This window comes from Hyla sarda, chromosome 13 (genome assembly GCF_029499605.1).
Source record: "Hyla sarda isolate aHylSar1 chromosome 13, aHylSar1.hap1, whole genome shotgun sequence".
NCBI lineage: Eukaryota > Metazoa > Chordata > Amphibia > Anura > Hylidae > Hyla > Hyla sarda.
In genome coordinates this window covers 45,613,883-45,630,920 of record NC_079201.1, presented here as the reverse complement: position 1 = coordinate 45,630,920, position 17,038 = coordinate 45,613,883, and the positions used below count along the sequence as shown (strand labels likewise).

Sequence of the window (17,038 nt, the reverse complement as noted above, 5' to 3'; positions counted from 1 at the left end):
CAATAGGCGGGGCAGAATGGGGAACCGAAGGGGACCGGGCGCCGAAGATCCACTTACCCGTCTGGAGGCTGCGGGCGACGGAGATCGGCGGGCGGCGACGGAGATCGGGGGGCGGTGTCGTCGTGTGGCAGAAGAGGACGGCTCCCTGGTTCTTACGGAAGTCGGTAAGTTGCCTAGCAACATCTGGAGGGCTACAGTCTGAGACTGTAGCACTCCAGATGTTGCAAAACGACAACTCCCAGCATGCCCAGACAGCTGTTTGTGCATGCTGGAATATGTAGTTTTGCAACAGCTGGAGGGCTGCAGTTTGAGACCACTATACAGTGGTCTCTAAACTGTATCCCTCCAGATCTTGCAAAACTACAACTCCTAGCATGCCCAAACAGCTCTTTGCTGTCTGGGCATGCTGGAATTTGTAGTTTTGCAACATCTGGAGGGTCACAGTTTTGAGATCACTGTACAGTGGTCTATAATCTCTAGCCCTCCAATTGTGGCAAAACTGCAAATCCCAGCATGCCCAAACAGCAAACAGCTGTCTAGGCATGCTGGGAGTTGTAGTTGCGTAACCTCCAGCTGTTGCATAACTACATCTCCCAGCATGCCCTTCGGCAAATAGTACATGCTGGGAGTTGTAGTTTTGCAACAGCTGGAGGCACATTGGTTGGAAAATACTGAGTTAGGTAACAGAACCTAACTGAAGGTTTTCCAACCAGTGTGCCTCCAGCTGTTGCAAAAGTACTACTCCCAGCATGCACGGTCTGTCAGTACATGCTGGGAGTTGTGGTTTTGAAACAGCTGGAGGTTTGCCCCCCCCCCCATGTGAACGTACAGGGTACATTCTCACAGGCAGGTTTACAGTAAGTTTCCTACTTCAAGTTTGGGCTGCGGCAAATTTTTCGTCGCAGCTCAAAGTCCTAGTGAGAAACTCACCGTAGCACACCAGTGTGAATGTACCTAAAAACACTTCACTACACTAACACAAAATAAAGGGTAAAACACTACATATACACCCCCTTACACTGTCCCCACCAATAAAAATGAAAAACTTATTGAACGGCAGTGTTTCCAAAACAGAGCCTCCAGCTGTTGCAAAACAACAACTCCCAGCATTTCTGGACAGCCACTGACTGTCCAGGCAAGCTGGGAGTTTAGCACCAGCTGGAGGCACCTTGTTTGGGAATCACTGGCGAAGAATACAACTATGTCCACCCCTATGCAATCCCTAATTTAGTCCTCAAATGCGCGTGGAGCTCTCTCATTTCGGAGCCCTGTCGTATTTCAAGGAAAAAGTTTAGGGCCACATATGGGGTATTTCCGTAATCGGGAGAAATTGCACTACAAATTTTGGGGGGCTTTTTCTCCTTTTACCCCTTATGAAAAGGAAAAGTTGGGGGCTACACCAGCCTGTTAGTGTAAAAAAATAAAAATGTTTACACTAACATGCTGGTGTTGCCCCATACTTTTTATTTTCACAAGCAGTAAAAGGAAAAAAAGACCCCCAAAATTTGTAACGCAATGTCTCCTGAGTACGGAAATACCCCATATGTGGCCGTAAAATGTACATTTGAGGCCTAAATTGGTGATTTGCACAGGGGTGGCTGATTTTTCAGCGGTTCTGACATAAATGCAAAAACATAAATACCCACATGTGACCCCATTTTGGAAACTACACCCCCCATGGAACGTAACAAGGGGTATAATGAGCCTGAACACCCCACAGGCGTTTGACGAGATTTCATTAAATTTGGATGGGAAAATGAAGAAAAAAAATGTTTTCACTAAAATGCTGGTGTTACCCGAAATTTTTCATTTTCACAAGGGAAAATAGGACAAAAGCCCCCCAAAATTTGTAACAACATACTCCATATGGAGATGTAAAGTGCTCTGCGGACAAACTACAATGCTCAAAAGAGAAGGAGCGCCATTGGGATTTTGAAGAGAAAATGTGTCCGGAATTGAAGGCCACGTGTGTTTACAAAGCCCCCATAGTGCCAGAACAATGGACCCCCCCCACATGTGACCCCATTTTGGAAACTACACCCCTCATGTAGTGTATTAAGGGGTACAGTGAGCATTTACGCCCCACAGGTGTCTGACAGATTTTTGGAACAATGGTCCGTGAAAATCAAAAATTTAATTTTTCATTTGCACAGTCCACTGTTCCAAAGATCTGTCAAACGCCAGAGGGGTGTAAATACTCACTGCCCCCCTTATTAAATTCTCTGAGGGGTGTCGTTTAAAAAATGGGGTCACATGTCACATGGGGGGTCCACTGTTCTGGCACCACAGGGTCTTTGTAAATGCACATGGCCCCTGACTACCATTCCAAACGAATTATCTTTCCAAAAGCTCAATGGCGCTCCTTCTCTTCTGAGCATTGTAGTTCGCCCACAGAGCATTTTACGTCCTAACATGGGGTATTTCCATACTCAGAAGAGATGGGGTTACAAATTTTGGGGGGCATTTTCTCCCATAACCCTTTGTAAAAATGATACATTTGGGGGGAAAAACTGCACTTTAGTGAAACATTTTTTTTTTTATTTACACATTCAATTTTAACGAAAAGTCTTCAAACACCTGTGGGGTGTTAAGGCTCACTGGACCCTTGTTACGTGCCTTGAGGGGTGTAGTTTCCAAAATGGTATGCCATGTGGGGTTTTCTGCTGTTCTTGCACCATAGGGGCTCTCTAAATGTGACATGCCCCCCAAAAACCATTTCAGCAAAATTCACTCTCCAAAATCCCATTGTTGCTCCTTCCCTTCTGAGCCCTCTACTGCGCCCGCCGAACACTTGACATATACATATGAGGTATTTCCTTACTCAAGAGAAATTGGGTTACAAATTTTGGGGGGCTTTTTCTCCTATTACCACTTGTAAAAATTTAAAAACTGGGTCTACAAGAACATGCAAGTGTAAAAAATGAAGATTTTTAATTTTCTCCTTCACTTTGCTGCTATTCCTGTGAAACACCTAAAGGGTTAACACACTTACTGAATGACATTTTGAATACTCTGAGGGGTGCAGTTTTTATAATTGGGTCATTTTTGGGGGTATTACTCATTTGAAGGCCCTTCAAATCCACTTCAAAACTAAACTGGTCCCTGAAAAATTCAGATTTTGAAAATTTTGTGAAAAATTGGAAAATTGCTGCTGAACTTTGAAGCCCTCTGATGTCTTCCAAAAGTAAAATCATGTCAACTTTATGATGCAAATATAAAGTAGACATATTGTATTTGTGAATCAATATATCATTTATTTGGAATGTCTTTTTTCCTTACAAGCAGAGAGCTTCAAAGTTAGAAACATTTTTCATCAAATTTTTGAATTTTTAACCAAAAAATGATGCAAGTATCGACAAAAATTTACCACTACCATATATTGGAATATGTCTTGAAAAAACAATCTCGAATCAAATGTATAAGTAAAAGCATCCCAGAGTTATTAATGCTTAAAGTGACAGTGGTCAGATTTGCAAAAAATGCTCCTGTCCTTAGGGTCATAATGGGCTCCGTCCCCAAGGGGTTAAAAGGCAAGGAGGAAAAAAAGAAAATGCAAAAATGGAAATAAGTTGTGTCCTATAGCTTTGTATTTTCCTAGTCACACCTCCACAAGAATCATGCTCTGCAAAATACTTTTTGAGGCTGCCACACTCTGGTCTGTATGTGTTTTTTTCTGTCAATTCTTAAATGGGAACTGTCAGATACATAAACTTTTTATATGTTGTACATCTTGACAAAACATTAACCTTTCTAACATACTACTTAAAATGTTATTTCCTTTTAATAGAAATCATGGCTTTTAAAGTAATGTTTTTGTCCAAGCTGGAGCACAGGCATGGACAAAGTCAAGTTAGTGAGGGTGGGTTAGCACTCCTCTGTGCTCTCTCCTGTCTTATAGTACTTCTCTGTGCTCTCTCCTGTCTAATAGCACTCTTCTGTTCTCTCTCCCGTCTGATAGCCCTCCTCTGTGCTCTCTCCTGTCTGATAATACTCCTCTGTGTTCTCTCCTGTCTGATAATACTCCTCTATGCTCTATCCTGTCTGATAGCACTCATCTGTGCTCTCTCTCCTGTCTGATAGCACTCCTCTGTGCTCTCTCCTGTCTGACAGTACTCCTCTGTGCTCTCTCCTGTCTGACAGTACATCTCTGTGCTCTCTCCTATCTGATAGCTATGCTCTCTCCTGTCTTATAGTACTCCTCTGGGCTCTCTCCTGTCTGATAGGACTCATCTGTGCTCTCTCCTGTCTGATAGTACTCCTATGTGCTCTCCCCTTTCTGATAATTCTCCTTTGTGCTCTCTCCTGTATGATCGGACTCCTCTGTGCTCTCCTCTGTCTGATAGCACTCCTTTGTGCTCTCACCTGTCTGATAGCACTCCTCTGTGCTCTCTCCGGTATGATAGGACTCCTCTGTGCTCTCTCCCTTATGATAGGACTCCTCTGTGCTCTCTCGTGTCTGATAGCACTCCTCTGTGCTCTCTCCTGTCTGATAGGACTCCTTTTTGCTCTCTCCTATCTGATAGTACACTTCTGTGCTCCCTCCTGTATGATAGCACTCCTCTGTGCTCTATCCTGTCTGATAGCACTCCTCTGTGCTCTCTCCTGTCCTAACACCAACTCCACATTGCAAAGCATTCTGACCATAATCACTTGCCATAAAATGAGGAAGTAAGTTTCATGTATGGGCAGGGAAGGAGTGCAGCCCTGATCTCACCCACTCCCTCTGACCCTGCCTACTTGCTTATCTGCCCTAAACAGTGGATCGACAACCACGGTATCTATCCCTTCCGTAGTAAGTGAAGGGAGCCCCAGTCAACAAAATAAACTACATAAACTGTCAAAGGTCAGGAGAACATCAGAAAGCACTCAAACTACTAAATAATTATAAACAAACACACACAATAGTCAAAGTACACTCGCCAAGTCGCTACCAGGAAATGTCAAAGTACAAAATATGCAAATACAAGAGAGGAGTCAGGAAGCCAAGCCAAAAGTCACAGATACTGGGTAAACAGGAAAAAACAGGGTATATACGCTAGCTACTGGAAGAAACCTCTTTCGCAGGAAAGGTATGAGAGCACACTGCAGGCTTATATAGGCAGCCAGACAGGTGCTCTCATCAAGGTCAGCTCATGAAGAAACCTCAGAACCGATTAACCCTATGGGTTCTGACAGTTAGTATGCCAAAAATAACGCAATGTTGCAATTTATAATTGCCTCAAATTTACTAAAAGGCATATCCCTCATAGTAAAATCTGCCTAGCTGCTAGACACTGAAAAATGAGCTAAATACTTGTGCAGTGTTGCACCAAAAACATGCAAATATTGAATGTCCCCCTCTATCTTTATATTGCATCTATTGTTGTGACCTCCCATACAATTCAATGTGTTATTGTTACGCCGAGCGCTCCGGGTCCTCGCTCCTCCCCGGAGCACTCGCAGCATCCTCTCATTCGCAGCGCCCCGGTCAGACCTGCTGACCGGGTGCGCTGCAATATCACTCTCAGCCGGGATGCGATTCGCGATGCGGGAGGAGCCCGCTCGCGATGCGCATCCCGGCTCCCGTACCTGACCCGTTCCCCGTCTGTCTTGTCCCGGCGCGCGCGGCCCCGCTCCTTAGGGCGCGCGCGCGCCGGGTCTCTGCAATTTAAAGGGCCACTGCGCCACTGATTGGCACAGCAGGCTTAATCAGTATGTTCACCTGTGCACTCCCTACTTATACTTCACTTCCCCTGCATTCCCTCGCCGGATCTTGTTGCCATTGTGCCAGTGAAAGCGTTTCCTTGTGTGTTCCTAGCCTGTGTTCCAGACCTCCTGCCGTTGCCCCTGACTACGATCCTTGCTGCCTGCCCTGACCTTCTGCTACGTCCGACCTTGCTCTTGTCTACTCCCTTGTACCGCGCTTATCTTCAGCAGTCAGAGAGGTTGAGCCGTTGCTGGTGGATACGACCTGGTTGCTACCGCCGCTGCAAGACCATCTTTGCGGCGGGCTCTGGTGAATACCAGTAGCAACTTAGAACCGGTCCACCAACACGGTCCACGCCAATCCCTCTTTGGCACAGAGGATCCACCTCCAGCCAGCCGAATCGTGACAGTAGATCCGGCCATGGATCCCGCTGAAGTCCCACTGCCAGTTGTCGCCGACCTCACCACGGTGGTCACCCAGCAGTCGCAACAGATAGCACAACAAGGCCACCAGCTGTCTCAACTGACCGTGATGCTACAGCAGCTATTACCACAGCTCCAGCAACAATCTCCTCCGCCAGCTCCTGCACCTCCTCCGCAGCGAGTGGCCGCTTCCGGCCTACGATTATCCTTACCGGATAAATTTGATGGGGACTCTAAGTTTTGCCGTGGCTTTCTTTCGCAATGTTCCCGGCACTTGGAGATGATGTCGGACCAGTTTCCTACTGAAAGGTCTAAGGTGGCTTTCGTAGTCAGCCTTCTGTCTGGGAAAGCTCTGTCATGGGCCACACCGCTCTGGGACCGCAATGACCCTGTCACTGCCTCTGTACACTCCTTCTTCACGGAGATTCGAAGTGTCTTTGAGGAACCTGCCCGAGCCTCTTCTGCTGAGACTGCCCTGCTGAACCTGGTCCAGGGTAATTCTTCTGTTGGCGAGTACGCCATCCAATTCCGTACTCTTGCCTCCGAATTATCCTGGAATAATGAGGCCCTCTGCGCGACCTTTAAAAAAGGCCTATCCAGCAACATTAAAAATGTGCTGGCCGCACGAGAAATTCCTGCTAACCTGCATGAACGTATTCATCTTGCCACCCGCATTGACATGCGTTTTTCCGAAAGGCGTCAGGAGCTCCGCCAGGATTTGGACTTTGTTCGCATGAGGCGGTTTCTCTCCCCGGCTCCTCTCTCCTCTGGTCCTCTGCAATCCGTTCCTGTGCCTCCTGCCGTGGAGGCTATGCAAGTTGACCGGTCTCGCTTGACACCTCAAGAGAGGACACGACGCCGCATGGAGAATCTTTGCCTGTACTGTGCCGGTACCGAACACTTCTTGAAGGATTGTCCTATCCGTCCTCCCCGCCTGGAAAGACGTACGCTGACTCCGCACAAAGGTGAAACAGTTCTTGATGTGAACTCTGCTTCTCCACGCCTTACTGTGCCTGTGCGGATATCTTCTTCTACCTTCTCCTTCTCTGCTATGGCCTTCTTGGATTCCGGATCTGCAGGAAATTTTATTTTGGCCTCTCTCATCAACAGGTTCAACATCCCGGTGACCAGTCTCGCCAGACCCCTCTACATCAATTCTGTTAACAATGAAAGATTGGACTGTACCGTGCGTTACCGCACGGAACCTCTCCTAATGTGCATTGGACCTCATCACGAAAAAATAGAATTTTTGGTCCTCTCCAACTGCACTTCTGAAATTCTTCTTGGATTACCGTGGCTTCAACGCCATTCCCCAACCCTTGATTGGTCCACAGGAGAAATCAAGAACTGGGGTACTTCTTGTCTCAGGGACTGTCTTAAACCGGTTCCCAGTACTCCCTGTCGTGACCCTGTGGTTTCCCCTGTATCCGGTCTTCCTAAGACTTATATGGACTATGCTGATGTTTTTTGCAAAAAGCAAGCAGAGACTTTACCTCCTCACAGGCCTTATGACTGTCCTATTGACCTCCTCCCGGGCACTACTCCACCCCTGGGCAGAATCTATCCTCTTTCTGCTCCAGAGACTCTAGCCATGTCGGAGTACATCCAGGAGAATTTAAAAAAGGGGTTTTTCCGCAAGTCCTCCTCTCCTGCCGGAGCTGGATTTTTTTTTGTGTCCAAAAAAGATGGCTCCCTACGCCCTTGCATTGATTACCGCGGACTTAATAAAATCACGGTAAAAAAACGCTACCCCTTAACTCTTATCTCGGAACTCTTTGATCGCCCACAAGGCGCCCACATCTTTACCAAACTGGACTTAAGAGGTGCTTATAATCTCATCCGCATCAGGGAGGGGGACGAATGGAAGACTGCATTTAACACCAGAGATGGACACTTTGAGTATCTGGTCATGCCCTTTGGCCTGTGCAACGCCCCTGCCGTCTTCCATGACTTTGTTAATGAAAATTTTCGTGATCTCCTATATTCCTGTGTTGTGGTCTATCTGGACGATATTCTGATTTTTTCTGCCAACTTAGAAGAACACCGCCGGCATGTCCACATGGTTCTTCAGAGACTTCGGGACAATCAACTTTATGCCAAAATGGAGAAATGTCTCTTTGAATGTCAATCTCTTCCTTTCCTAGGATACTTGGTCTCTGGCCAGGGACTACAAATGGACCCAGATAAACTTTCTGCCATCTTAGATTGGCCACGCCCCTCTGGACTCCGTGCTATCCAACGTTTTTTGGGGTTCGCCAATTATTACAGACAATTTATTCTACACTTTTCCACTATTGTGGCCCCTATCGTGGCTTTAACCAAGAAAAATGCCAATCCTAAGTCCTGGTCTCCCCAAGCGGAAGACGCATTTAAACATCTCAAGTCTGCCTTTTCTTCTGCTCCCGTGCTCTCCAGACCTGACCCATCTAAACCCTTTCTATTGGAGGTAGATGCCTCCTCTGTGGGAGCTGGAGCTGTCCTTCTACAAAAAAATTCTTCCGGGCATGCTGTTACTTGTGTTTTTTTTTCTAGGACCTTCTCTCCGGCGGAGAGAAACTACTCCATTGGTGATCGAGAACTACTGGCCATTAAATTGGCGCTTGAGGAATGGAGGCACCTGCTGGAGGGATCAAAATTTCCAGTTATCATATACACTGATCACAAGAATCTCTCCTATCTCCAGTCTGCCCAACGACTGAACCCTCGCCAGGCTAGGTGGTCGTTGTTCTTTGCCCGTTTTAACTTTGAAATCCATTTTCGCCCTGCTGACAAGAACATTAGGGCCGATGCCCTCTCTCGTTCTTCTGATGCCTCTGAAGTAGAGGTCTCTCCGCAACACATCATTCCTCCTGACTGTCTGATCTCCACTTCTCCAGCCTCCATCAGGCAAACTCCTCCAGGGAAGACCTTCGTTTCTCCACGCCAGTGTCTCGGGATTCTCAAATGGGGACACTCCTCCCACCTCGCAGGCCATGCGGGCATCAAAAAATCCTTGCAACTCATCTCTCGTTTTTATTGGTGGCCGACTCTGGAGACTGATGTTGTTGATTTCGTGCGGGCCTGTACTGTCTGTGCCCGGGATAAGACTCCTCGCCAGAAGCCTGCTGGTCTCCTTCATCCTCTGCCTGTTCCTGAACAGCCTTGGTCACAGATTGGTATGGACTTTATTACGGACTTGCCCTCATCCTGTGGCAACACAGTTGTTTGGGTGGTCGTTGATCGATTTTCCAAGATGGCACATTTTATTCCTCTTCCTGGTCTTCCTTCAGCGCCTCAGTTGGCAAAGCAATTTTTTGTACACATTTTTCGCCTTCACGGTTTGCCCACGCATATCGTCTCGGATAGAGGCGTCCAATTCGTGTCTAAATTCTGGAGGGCCCTCTGTAAACAGCTCAAGATCAAATTAAACTTCTCTTCTTCTTATCATCCCCAATCCAATGGGCAAGTAGAAAGAATTAATCAGGTCCTGGGTGACTATTTACGGCATTTTGTTTCCTCCCGCCAGGATGACTGGGCAGATCTTCTACCATGGGCCGAATTCTCATACAACTTCAGAGTCTCCGAATCTTCTGCTAAATCCCCATTTTTCGTGGTGTACGGCCGTCACCCTCTTCCCCCCCTCCCTACTCCCTTGCCCTCTGGTTTGCCCGCTGTGGATGAAGTGACTCGTGATCTTTCCACCATATGGAAAGAGACCCAAAATTCTCTTTTACAGGCTTCATCCCGGATGAAAAGATTTGCCGATAAGAAAAGAAGAACTCCCCCCATTTTTGCTCCCGGAGACAAGGTATGGCTCTCCGCTAAATATGTCCGCTTTCGTGTCCCCAGTTACAAACTGGGACCACGCTATCTTGGCCCTTTCAAAGTCTTGTGCCAGATTAACCCTGTCTCTTACAAACTCCTTCTTCCTCCTTCTCTTCGTATTCCCAATGCCTTCCATGTCTCTCTCCTTAAACCACTCATCATTAACCGCTTCTCTCCCAAACTTGTTTCTCCCACTCCTGTTTCCGGTTCTTCTGACGTCTTCTCCATGAAGGAGATTCTGGCCTCCAAGACTGTCAGAGGGAAAAAAAATTTTTGGGTGGATTGGGAAGGCTGTGGCCCAGAGGAGAGATCCTGGGAACCTGAGGACAACATCCTAGACAAAAGTCTTATCCTCAGGTTCTCAGGCTCCAAGAAGAGGGGGAGACCCAAGGGGGGGGGGGTACTGTTACGCCAAGCGCTCCGGGTCCCCGCTCCTCCCCGGAGCGCTCGCAGCATCCTCTCATTCGCAGCACCCCGGTCAGACCTGCTGACCGGGTGCGCTGCAATATCACTCTCAGCCGGGATGCGATTCGCGATGCGGGAGGCGCCCGCTCGCGATGCGCATCCCGGCTCCCGTACCTGACCCGTTCCCCGTCTGTCTTGTCCCGGCGCGCGCGGCCCCGCTCCTTAGGGCGCGCGCGCGCCGGGTCTCTGCAATTTAAATGCCCACTGCGCCACTGATTGGCGCAGCAGGCTTAATCAGTATTTTCACCTGTGCACTCCCTACTTATACTTCACTTCCCCTGCACTCCCTCGCCGAATCTTGTTGCTCTTGTCTACTCCCTTGTACCGCGCTTATCTTCAGCAGTCAGAGATGTTGAGCCGTTGCTGGTGGATACGACCTGGTTGCTACCGCCGCTGCAAGACCATCCCGCTTTGCGGCGGGCTCTGGTGAATACCAGTAGCAACTTAGAACCGGTCCACCAACACGGTCCACGCCAATCCCTCTCTGGCACAGAGGATCCACCTCCAGCCAGCCGAATCGTGACAGTTATACTCCTCTGAATGAACTACTTATCCTCCTTTTCAGTATTTTTATGGCTTTTTTATTATTGATTTGTGACTAAAAGATTTGTGTTTGGTTAAAACAAAAGTGTGATATGGGATCCAGTACTTCAGTTTTGCAAAACCTACCAGGCGGAAGCAAATGCTCTTCTGGACTACAAAATGGCCGCAGAATCTGAACTCGTGCCTGGTATTCATGTTGGAGAGGTTGGATTCCCATTTCAAGAGACAAAAGATGCCCAGAATGGCTAAACCAAAGACCGGGAAATAGCATCACCTGCAAAAAATGTAGAATAACAGGGGTACAAAAACTCTATTGTCAAAACATAAACATCTCTAATGATTACATATAAATAGTAAAATGTTAAATGTTTGCTGGTTGAAGGGTTGAAAATTCATTGATGGTCTATCCACATGATAGGTCATCAATAACTGTTTGGCAAGGTGCTGACACCCGGCACCCCAAATAAAAACTTGTTCTGCACAGCAGCCACACTCAGATATACAGTAAACAATGTAAGACTGAAACCTTGTCTGTGTGCATTGTGTAGTGGCTGTGCTGGGTTACTGCTGAGTAAATAGATGCTGAGCTATAGAAATACAGCATGGCGGCTACACACTCTACGAAGCCCAGGCTTCTGGTCATCAATAAATTGCCTAAGATACTTATTTCATAGACTTACTTCAACATTACTTTCAAGATCTTCATGTACAGGGGATAATGTAGTATTCTCAGTGGCAGCCTCCTCAAAAACAGGAACACCTACCAGGTACACAGGAGCATCAGGGAACTGGGCTGAGAAAAAAAAATATGCATAAGGCAATGTAAAAAATATGTTCAATTCAATTGTCAGCTAATAAAGGACATTGACATTTTTAACAATGTATACCGTATATAAACAAGAAACATTTATTTTTAATTTTTAATAAAAAAAAACAAAATGTAAGAGGGCCCCACATCCAAAAGAATCTGTCTGCTCTATTTGCTGCTAACAACTGTAGCAAACAAAGTTGACAGATTCCCTATAACCCCTTAACAACCATGTCAATTTTCCTTTTTGCATTTTGTTTTTTCCTCTTTGTCTTCTAAATGACAAAACTCATTAATTTCTTCCATCAATGAAGCCATAAGAGAGCTTGTGTTTTGCATGTCCAACTATTCTTTTTTACCAGTATGCTTTATAAAATGACATTTAAAAACCAAAATAAAAAAAATTTTGTTAAATGATTTCAAATACTATTCTGTTACCAACTATTAAAGTGCCGTTCCCAGGCTTGTGCGAGACAAGCCTGGCAAATTTCAAAAGTTGTGAATGAAACTTTGTCAGGCTTGGCTTGCTCATTTCTACTAAGGATATATATATATATATATATAAAACTCAGTGGCCCTCATTTACTAAGAGTGGAGTGTTTATTGTGGAGTGTTTTCTATATCACTCCAATTTTTTTCCAGACTTCTTTACTAATCTGTCGCACATGTCGGTTATTTTTCCGTCGCACGTTTTTTTTTTTTTTTTTGTGTCGCACTAGTCAATCGTGTCGCACAAACTTCAAACACGTAAAACAAACTTTTTTTGTACCTTAAAGACCATTTATAAATAAAAATGTATTTGTGTGAGTCAAAAGGTTTTGGACTAGTTTGTTTATGAACAGTTTCATTACCGTATTTATCGGCGTATAACACGCACTTTTAAAACTTAAATTTAAGGCAAAAAGCCTGCCTGCGTGTTATATGCCGATAAATCTTCCGGTCACTGATTTAAAGCGGCCGCAGCAGCAGCTACTTGTTAAGTATTAGGAGCACGGCCGCGGCCACTTTAAATCAGTGACCAGCGGCGTCTCCGCCGCGCTCTCGAAAACTGTCACATATTTTCTCCTGTACTATCCACAGTTACTGGTAGATAGTGCGGGAGACGCTGATTAAAATGAGCCCTACCTTGCTCGGATCTGCCCTACCTTTTAATCAGCGTCTCCCGCACTATCCACCAGTACCTGTGTATAGTGTGCGAGAACCACCCCCCTCCCTCATCATTCCCCATTTCCTGGTTTTTATAGTTTGTTTATTTTCCTTACCTGGCTGCGCTTCAGCAGGTCAGGTCATGTCAGGCGGCGAGTCTTGCAGGGTCAGTGAAGCAGATGAGTGATGTCCTCTGCCGGCTTCTCTTTGTGGCATTAGGACGTCACTTTTAATTTTCTGTAGTCGCCACCGAAAAGTGAGATCCCTGATGCCACGCAAGGAGCCGGGAGAGGACGTCACTCATCTGCTTTACTGACACTGACAGCCGAAAGCGCAGCCAGGTAAGGAAAGGGGAAGAGTGGTCTTCAACCTACGGACCTCCAGGTGTTGCAAAACTACAACTCGCAGCATGCCCGGACAGCAGTTGGCTGTCCGGGCATGCTGGGAGTTGTAGTTTTGCAACATCTGGAGGTCCACAGGTTGAAGACCCCTCATAGGAGGAACATGATGGGGGGGATGATGAGACCGGGGGAAATGATGAGGGGGGGAATGATTGGAGGGATGATGAGACGGAGAAATGATGAGGGTGGAATGATGGGGACATGATGAGACAGGGTGGGGGGAATGATGGGGGACATGAGACAGGGTGGGGGATGATGAGGGGGGAATGATTGGGGACATGAGACAGGGTGGGGGGATGATGAGGGGAAAAATGATGGGGGACATGAGACAGGGTGGGGGGATGATGAGGGGGGGATGATGAGGGGGGATGATGGGGGGGGGATGATGGGGGACATGATGAGACAGGGTGGGGGGATGATGAGGGGGGGAATGATGGGGGACATGAGACAGGGTAGGGGATGATGAGACAGGGTTGGGGGATGATGAGGGGGAATGATGGGGACATGATGAGACAGGGTGGGGGATGATGAGACAGGGGGAAATGATGGTGGGGGGAGGCACTAAATGCTTAATGTCTGTCTGGTTAGTGGTTGTCTATGACAGGGGGAAATGATGAGACATGGGGGATGATGAGACATGGGGGGTGGCGATGAGAGGGGTAATGTGGCACAGGGACTGATAAAAGGGAAGGAATGATGTGGCACTGGAGTGGACGGGACCAAAACAAAGTTGGGGGAATGATGTGGCATTTAGTCCAAGTCATTTATTTTACATTTTATTTTTTTTACTTAAATTTCCCTGTTAAAATGGGGGTGCATGTTATACGACAGTGCGTGTTATACGCCAATAAATACGGTAATTAAAATTGTTCAGGTGTTATAATGTAAAAAAAAAATGATCACCCAAACATTAAATACTTTATTCATAAAAGTGTTTAACTGTACAAAATGTTTTCCGGTTATATACCAAGTTACTTTCACACAAAACACAATGGTAAACAGTCCCTTGTTAGAAATCACTCCATTTTTGGAATTTCACTCGGCCTCTTGGCTGTCGGTTATTGTGTGAGGGAAACTCACACTTTTTCTCGAGTGATTTTGGAAGTACTCCGAGTATTTTAGTTTTTTTGTCGGTAAAACGCCCATTTTTGCATAAAACACGCCCATTTCAGAGTGGGAAAAAAAACACTCCAAGTGTTTTCTAAAATGTCGGTTGTGCGACTAAAATTTGGTCGCAAAATTAGGTGCACAGACGTTGCGACCAAAATTTAGGCACAATAACCGAGAAAAAGAGTCGGTTGGACTTTAGTAAATGAGGGCCAGTGTGTGTATGTGTGTATGTATGCTCCACAATCACGTCCAAACGGCTAAAGATATTAACATGAAACTTGGCACACATGTTACTTATATGTCAACAATAAACATAGGATAGGTAATTTAACCCATACTCACCCCTATTCGCCAGGGTCAGGGTTTTTATTTAAAGTCCCATACAAGTCTATGGGAAATATATGTTACTGCATAACTTCCAAACAGCTGGAGTTATTTCGATAATACTTGGTCACATGTTACTTTTATGTCAAATAAAAAGATATGATAGTTTAATTAACCCTTATCTACACCCTTATATTAAAGATGGGTTTTTGTTTCAAATCCCATGCAGGTATATGGGACTTCCAGTACCTTACTCCACAAGCTCCGCTCTGCATCTCCTGTTGAATGTGTCACACCCCATCTCACAAAGAAACGTTCACATTTTAAGCCCCACTCCTTTTATTCTCTACCCTTTTTGTTCATCTGTCTGGCTTGCAAATCACGCCCAGTCCCACAAAGCCACACCCTTTCTATTTCCAGCTTACAGTATCTTCATCACAAATCAGTCCCACTTGAGGACAGGATATGAGGATGGGACATAAGGACGGGATATTAGGTCGGGATATGAGGATGAGATATGAGGTCGAGATAGGAGGACGGGATAGGAGGTCGGGATAGGAGGTCGCTATAGGAGGTCGGGATAGGAGGACAGGATAGGAGGTTGAGATAGGAGGTCGGGATAGGAGGTCAGGATAGGAGGTCGGGATATGATGATGGGATATGAGGTTGGGATATGACAACAATATATGAGGACGGGATATGAAGTCAAAAGCTTCCTCTGTTGATTTTCCTCCACAACAAGGATTAGGAAGGAAAAGCCGGGCAATGCCGGGTACTCAGCTAGTATAAATATATATATATATATATATATATATATATATATATATATATATAGATAGATAGATAGATAGATAAAAGGGGTCAGTATTTTCCTCAGGGAGAGGCACCACTTCTGGTGTAAAAAAGGAGATTCAAGTAGGCCATTTAGCACTTCGCGGGCTACTTGAATCTCCGTTTTTACACCAGAAGTGGTGCCTCTCCCTGAGGAAAATACTGACCCCGTTTAACTAGGACAGGCCTCTCACCCCAGCCAAGTCAGATTACCCTGCTCTGTACTGACAAGCACCCCAAAACAGCTGTCTCCAGATGGGTCCTCTTTCCTTCTGGAGAGAGAGTTCGGGCTTGGCATAAATCCCAATCAGTTCTGAGACTTTTCAATGGAGCCTGAGCTGTTTTGCAGGACGCACTGCCTGTGAAGGTGGTGTGGTGAGCTCATTTGCATGTTTTTATATATAGATAGATAGATATACGGTATAAACAGTTGGTCCAAGGATGTGTCGTTCTACACTAAGGATTGTGTAATCCAGTAACCCACTACACCTTATTGCAATGCCTCGTTATAGAGGGCTAGGTCTAGAAAGTTAACTTCTCTATTGCAAAATATTCTAGGTCTGTGGTTATTTCAAATGAACCTGCAGAATGAGTCCTTAGGGCAAATGATTAATGGTAAAGACTGTAATAGACTGATTTAGAGTAGTTTGGGGAATATGACTAGCTTCAACAGTTTTGTTCTCCAAAGAAAATAAACAGCTCGGGTCTTTGATATCTAAATATGAGCTCTCCATTCGGAAGGAAGCTTGAGTAGAACACATTTACAAAAGGTTTCATTTAGTGACTTGCAGGAAGAGTAAACAAGTACCCAGAGGTCTGGTGGCATTAACCCTTGCACTCACACTCTCTTCAGTATCTCAGCTGGATCGATAGGGTCTTCCTTCACTGATTCAGGGATCCCCAGGAAAAAAAAATTCTTCACTCCGTCTGTATTTTTAAGGTGTTCTAGTTTAGGAATCAATATGATTTTTTACATTCTATGAGAGAGGGCATGCTTCAATTCAGCCAAAGAATATTTGTAAGAGGGAGTTTAGATATTTACTGAGCATTAGTGGTTATTTGAGCCAGTGCTGAAATGATAGAGGAGTGTAAGACATCAAAGTGCTTATCCAGGAGTAATAACAAGGAGCAAATGACTTCCTGCACCATATATGCAGCCTGGTTGTTATTTAAAAATGAAGAACAATCCGTGCTTCTGGAATGCAACAGATTTGGAGGTGCGATGTCCTCCACTTTAGGAGCTTCAGAGGGCATCAACAGAGACTATTCTGACAGCTGAGAGAATCAAAGCATTCAGCCTTCTGGAACTTGTCCATTGGCATTTTAAATTGAGATGGTGAATGTTTTTGTACTTGGCTAGAAGACCTTGTAGTGGCCAGAGGCAGGGACCGCCATGAAAGGGCCTTTCTGATAGTACACTCTGGACCGCCTTGACAGGGATTACTCATCTATTTCATCCTTAGGGACCTGAATGAGTGACCCAATCTGGTTTCTTACT

General features: G+C 45.8%; 1 protein-coding gene across 1 annotated transcript in view; it reads right to left on the bottom strand.

Moving 5' to 3' along the window:
• The window catches only part of LOC130297299 (polycystin-1-like), a 396,912-nt gene that overhangs the window by 223,837 nt on the left and 156,037 nt on the right, over positions 1-17,038 (bottom strand). Inside the window, exons 12-13 of the mRNA XM_056549607.1 lie at positions 11,601-11,713; positions 11,047-11,194 (exon numbers count right to left, since the gene is read on the bottom strand). Of these exons, the coding sequence (XP_056405582.1) occupies positions 11,047-11,194; positions 11,601-11,713 (261 nt within the window). The remainder of the gene's footprint in view (positions 1-11,046; positions 11,195-11,600; positions 11,714-17,038) is intronic.